General features: G+C 55.2%; 2 protein-coding genes across 2 annotated transcripts; both read left to right on the top strand.

Moving 5' to 3' along the window:
• Positions 1 to 1,211: 1,211 nt before the first annotated feature.
• On the top strand, positions 1,212 to 2,167 carry LOC610444 (N-acetyl-D-glucosamine kinase-like). Its single transcript, XM_038586582.1, is given in 1 exon segment — positions 1,212 to 2,167. A coding segment is annotated over 1 exon segment (888 nt). The 5' UTR covers positions 1,212 to 1,226; the 3' UTR covers positions 2,115 to 2,167.
• Positions 2,168 to 3,105: 938 nt separating this feature from the next.
• KCNE5 (potassium voltage-gated channel subfamily E regulatory subunit 5) lies at positions 3,106 to 4,471 on the top strand. Its single transcript, XM_038586581.1, has one exon. The coding sequence runs from the start codon at positions 3,263 to 3,265 to the stop codon at positions 3,677 to 3,679; it is 417 nt and encodes a 138-aa protein (XP_038442509.1). The 5' UTR covers positions 3,106 to 3,262; the 3' UTR covers positions 3,680 to 4,471.
• The last annotated feature ends 346 nt before the right edge of the window (positions 4,472 to 4,817 follow it).

Here is a 4,817-nt window from a genome sequence, read left to right as displayed (position 1 = left end):
GGAGGTCATTGGTGAATTTACAGAGAGTGGTTTGGCAAATGTGCTGGATTCTAGAAGGTTCCAGGGAAGGGAGGTGTGGAGAAATGGAGGCAGCTCGTGGATACCATCCATGTGACAAGAGTAACGTGTTAGGACTCTGATGAACAAGGTCAAACTTCATCATTCTAGTTCCGCTACTTAACTACTTGAACTAGTTTCCTCTTCTGAAAATGGAAAGAATCCTCTGAGCTCATAAGGCTGTTCAAAGTACAATAGGAATTTAAATGATTACTTTTATGTGACAGTGAAAGGGATTCTCCCTCACTCCCTACCCCTAGACGCTAGAGATTTCTGGAGCATGATAAGAGGAGCCTTTTAGCTTTTTAGTCCTATCCTTAGGTTGATCTTGTTTCAAGAATTTTCTAGCTGTGTTCTCTGGCATTCTTCATGCTAAGTCACTTTAGTGATTCTTCCCTGAGCCCCACTAAGGTGAGGACATTGAGGCAAGGTGGTTGGGAGGGATTCAGTGGTCAGGGCCATATGGAGTGTCTCTGAGACCTGTGTAGAAGTTGCAAGGCTTTGTTTGAGACTCTGGGTATAGTGCCCTGGGGTTCCAACCTCACCCCAACACACAGAAGGCTGCATTCCCTGAAGGGGCAGCAGGGGGATAGGCACCCCAAAACCCTCTTTTTTTTAATCTCATGGCACCTGTACACTGAATGGCAGTTGGACGAAAGGGTCTCAAAAAGGCAGCTTGAGTCTCAAGGGTGCATAAAGCCCTATCCTCTTTTTTTTTTTTTTTCATTCCTTCTATTATCACTTGGCAACCATGGCCTCATGTTTTTTTTTCTATTCATTGTCTAAAAATCAGCCCTTTGAGCACAGTTCCTTTGTGAAGCCCAGGCTGATTGTGATTTAACATACTGTGGTCTGATCTTTGTCGCAGTGTCTTATTTTCCCCTCAAAGAAGATTCCCAATGGGGGAAAAATGGCTGCCCCACAACCAGCCAGCAGGGCCTAGACCTATTATGAAGCCCTGGAGAGGCATGGGGCTGGGCGCTAGCCTAATGGGATGTGGAGGTGATCGGTGCACATGTTCTCTAGAACTCAAACTTTTCAGATCCCAAGATATCTAGAGACTGTCACAAAGGGCCTTTTTAAAAAAGTTTGTTTGTTTGCTTGTTTATGTATTTATTTGAGAGAGACAGATACAGAGACAGAGATAGTGAGAGAGACCATAAGCAGGGATGACAGGGAGAAGCAGGCTCCGAGCTGAGCCTGGGTTGGATCCTCTGGTCCCTCTACGAAGCTTGGGCCTGTCCCTGAGTGGTGGGATACAGGAGGACGCATTGAGGATCCTGACAGAGGAGCTGAGGGACCGGTTTCCCAACCTGAGTGAAAACTACTTAATCACCACTGACGCCGCTGGCTCCATTGCCACAGCTACGCAGGATGGTGGGATCGTGCTCATCTCTGGGACAGGCTCCAACTGCAGGCTCATCAACCCTGATGGCTCTGAGAGTGGCTGTGGTGGCTGGGGCCACATGATGGGGGATGAGGGCTCAGCCTACTGGATTGCACACCAAGCAGTGAAAATAGTGTTCGACTCTATCGACAACCTAGAGGCAGCTCCTCATGACATTGGCTACATCAAACAGGCGATGTTCAACTATTTCCAGGTGCCAGATTGGCTAGGAATCCTCACCCACCTGTATAGGGACTTTGATAAATGCCGCTTTGCTGGGTTTTGCCAGAAAATTGCAGAAGGTGCTCAGCAGGGAGATCCCCTTTGCCGGTTTATCTTCAGGAAGGCTGGGGAGATGCTGGGCAGGCACGTGGCAGCAGTGCTGCGAGAGATTGACCCGGTCTTGTTCCAGGGGGAGCTGGGCCTCCCTATCCTGTGTGTGGGCTCTGTGTGGAAGAGCTGGGAGCTGCTGAGGGAAGGTTTCCTTCTGGCACTGACCCAGGGCCGAGAGATCCAGGCCTAGAACTCCTTCTCCAGCTTCACCCTGATGAAGCTGCAACACTCATCTGCCCTGGGTGGGGCCAGCCTCGGGGCCAGACACATCGGGCACCTCCTCCCCATGGACTACACTGCCAATGCCGTTGCCTTCTACTCCCACACCTTCTCCTAGGGCCTGGCCCTGGCTCCACGTCTCCAAACCCATTGGACACTGGGTGCTGGAAAGGAGGAGGCTTTTTTTCCTTCTCCTTTTTTTTTAAAAATGGAAAACACATATAAAAGAAAATAAATGCACTTTATCTACAACAAACAAACAAACAAAAAAACAAAAACAAAAACAGAACCCTGGGATCATGACCTGAGTTGAAGGCAGAGGCTTAACCAACAGAGCCACTCAGGTGCCCCCAAAGGGCCTTTTTAATGCCCGTTTCCCGTTTAATGGACGAGCCTGGTTTCATTTCTGGGAAGATGGCTTCCCAGAGGGAAACAGGCTCATGCCATGGATGGTACAATCCCCCTGCTAAAGTGGGTAGGCCTATCTACAAATGGATAGGAGGGCAGGGCAGGGGGACCTCCAAGGAGGCTGGTTTATTGTCAGAAGCCCTTCTGGGAGACCAGGGAGTTGTACTGCGCTTCAGTCACCAGATTTGTCCTGAGCATCTGAAATGCTCTGCTTTGGTGCAGGGGTGGGGAAGGAGATAAGGCTGGAAAGATAGGCCAGGGCCCGTGGCTACCGGAGCCACTGCCATCAGACATCGGAGGAACATGGCCTCGGCTGCCCATTCTGCGGCAGCGCTGGCAGCACCCCGGGGCAGGACTGGCCTTGGGGGGCCAGAGGCTGTCTTTGCACCAAAGTCAAAGCCGGCCCGCGGGGCAGGTGGCCAGAACTCGGAAGGAATTCTCTTCTGCAGCCCAGGGTCCAGGCTTGGCCCCAGCGCGCTGCTACACCAGCCTCTGTCGCCCAGGGCCTCGCACATTCCGAGCCCCCGCCCCTCCGCCCCTCCGCGGGCCTCACCCCCTCCCTGGTCCCCCTCTCCTCCCCCCCTACCAGCTGTCCCCTTTCCCCAGAGCGCCGAGACAGCGGGAGCCTGGGAAGAGGCGGCCTCGGGCCGGAGGGGGCGTGGTGGGGAAGGGGAGGAGGGCGGGGGTGAGGGGATAAGGAGGCCCGCGCTGCCAGTGCCCCCAGCCACTGCCCGCCCAGAAGCCAGGTGCCGCCGCCGCCTCTCTCTCCCTTTCTCTGTCTCTCTCTCGCCTGCTTCCCTCGCCCCCGGGGGAAAGGTCAGCAGCGTCCTGGAGCCACCGTGCCATTCCCCGACAGCCATGAACTGCAGCGAGAGCCAGCGGCTACGCACTCTCCTCAGCCGCCTGCTGCTTGAGCTGCACCATCGGGGCAACGCCAGCGGCCTGGGCGCTGGCCCCGGCCCGAGCATGGGAATGGGGGTCGTGCGTGACCCGTTCGTGGGCCGCGAGGCCACCAGTGCCAAGGGCGACGACGCCTATCTTTACATTCTGCTCATCATGATCTTCTATGCCTGCCTGGCCGGAGGCCTCATCCTGGCCTATACCCGCTCCCGCAATCTCGTCGACGTCAAGGACGAGCCCGCCCAGGCCTGTGCGGTGCACGAGTGGGCCGCCGCCGACGCCGAGACCGCAGCTGGCTCGCCCGCGGAGGGCCCCCACCCGCTAGCCCTCCGGCCGCCGCCCACTCCGGCTCCGGGCACCGCCGAGGGGGTCTAGGACCGCCGCTCCGCTTGCTTGCTTGCGCGCGCCCCCCTCGGCTCCCCACGGTCCCCCAGCGGCCTGCTCCTTCTCTCCCCTTCCAGGAGCCGCCTCACCTGAGGCCCAGACGACGACGAGAGGGCCCGCAGACCCTGTCTGGCAGGTCCTGGAAGAAGCACCACCCTACCCACCCCAGACCGCGTTCTCCCTCCTCTCCTGCCTCTCCCTCCAACCGAGGCCTCTGCTCCCACCCCACACAGCCAACTGCACTAAACTGCCTCTGCTCTCTTCAGACAGCCCTGACACCACGCTCCAGCCGCCTGGGAACTGAATCGCACAAGTCCAGCCCTTGGCATTGAGGTGAAGCAGTGAAGTCCATCAGAACTCTGCTCCGGAGGCTGCCGGGACTGCTCACTCTGCGGAGCCAACGGGCGGGCCATCCTGCCAGGCAGGCCCCAGCAGCTCCAGTTTCTTGTTGCCTTAGGGACCGAGACAGAGACAACGAAGAGACCTCAGACATCTTTCCCCTCCCTCTTGCAGCAGGGAGCTAGCAGGACATTAGGACCCTTTGGTGGGCTACAATGGACTTAATGAGGACTGAAGGGGGAGGGAAATTCCAAGGGCAGGGGAAAGCCTATGACCCCAACTGTATGGCTTTCTTGCATCCAGTTGTCATCCCAAAGGTAACTTGCCTGATTTTTAGCAGCTTTGCCATCTTCCGGAGTGGGTAACAATCGCTAGGTGTATCACCTCAGTACCTCAAAATGACGCCCCCCCCCCCCCCCCCCCCCCCCCCCCGCAGGTCAATTCAGTTGTTATGGCAGCTGTCTGCTTCATGTATGGAACAGGTGGCTCAGATGTTCCCTTCCTCTGTAACCTGGGTAATCTCACAGGTAATAAAAGTTGTTTAAGCAATAGCCTAAGACTCTTCTCTCAAAGATCTTAGCCTTGAGACCCAGGACTATGTAGAAAAGGAATCCTTTTTGCTTTTTGGAAATGTCTAGATTTGAGGGTTGTGTGGTTGTGGTATTTATATTTGTATATTCAATTCCAATACAGTAGAGGTGAGTGGAATTGGAACTGGAAGAAACAGTTGATACAGCTAAATGGGTTGTTTTTCCAAGGGTTTCAAAAGTTGGAACTGCTTTATAACTAC

The sequence above is a fragment of the Canis lupus genome, chromosome X, assembly GCF_011100685.1.
Source record: "Canis lupus familiaris isolate Mischka breed German Shepherd chromosome X, alternate assembly UU_Cfam_GSD_1.0, whole genome shotgun sequence".
Taxonomy (NCBI): Eukaryota; Metazoa; Chordata; class Mammalia; order Carnivora; family Canidae; genus Canis; species Canis lupus.
The sequence above is the reverse complement of the archived record's forward strand: the minus strand, read 5'-3'. Positions and strand labels throughout refer to the sequence as shown.

What these genes read in the sequence shown, in the direction of transcription:
- KCNE5 (XM_038586581.1), top strand. Translation starts at nt 3,263, where the DNA reads ATGAACTGCAGCGAGAGCCAGCGGCTACGCACTCTCCTCAGCCGCCTG.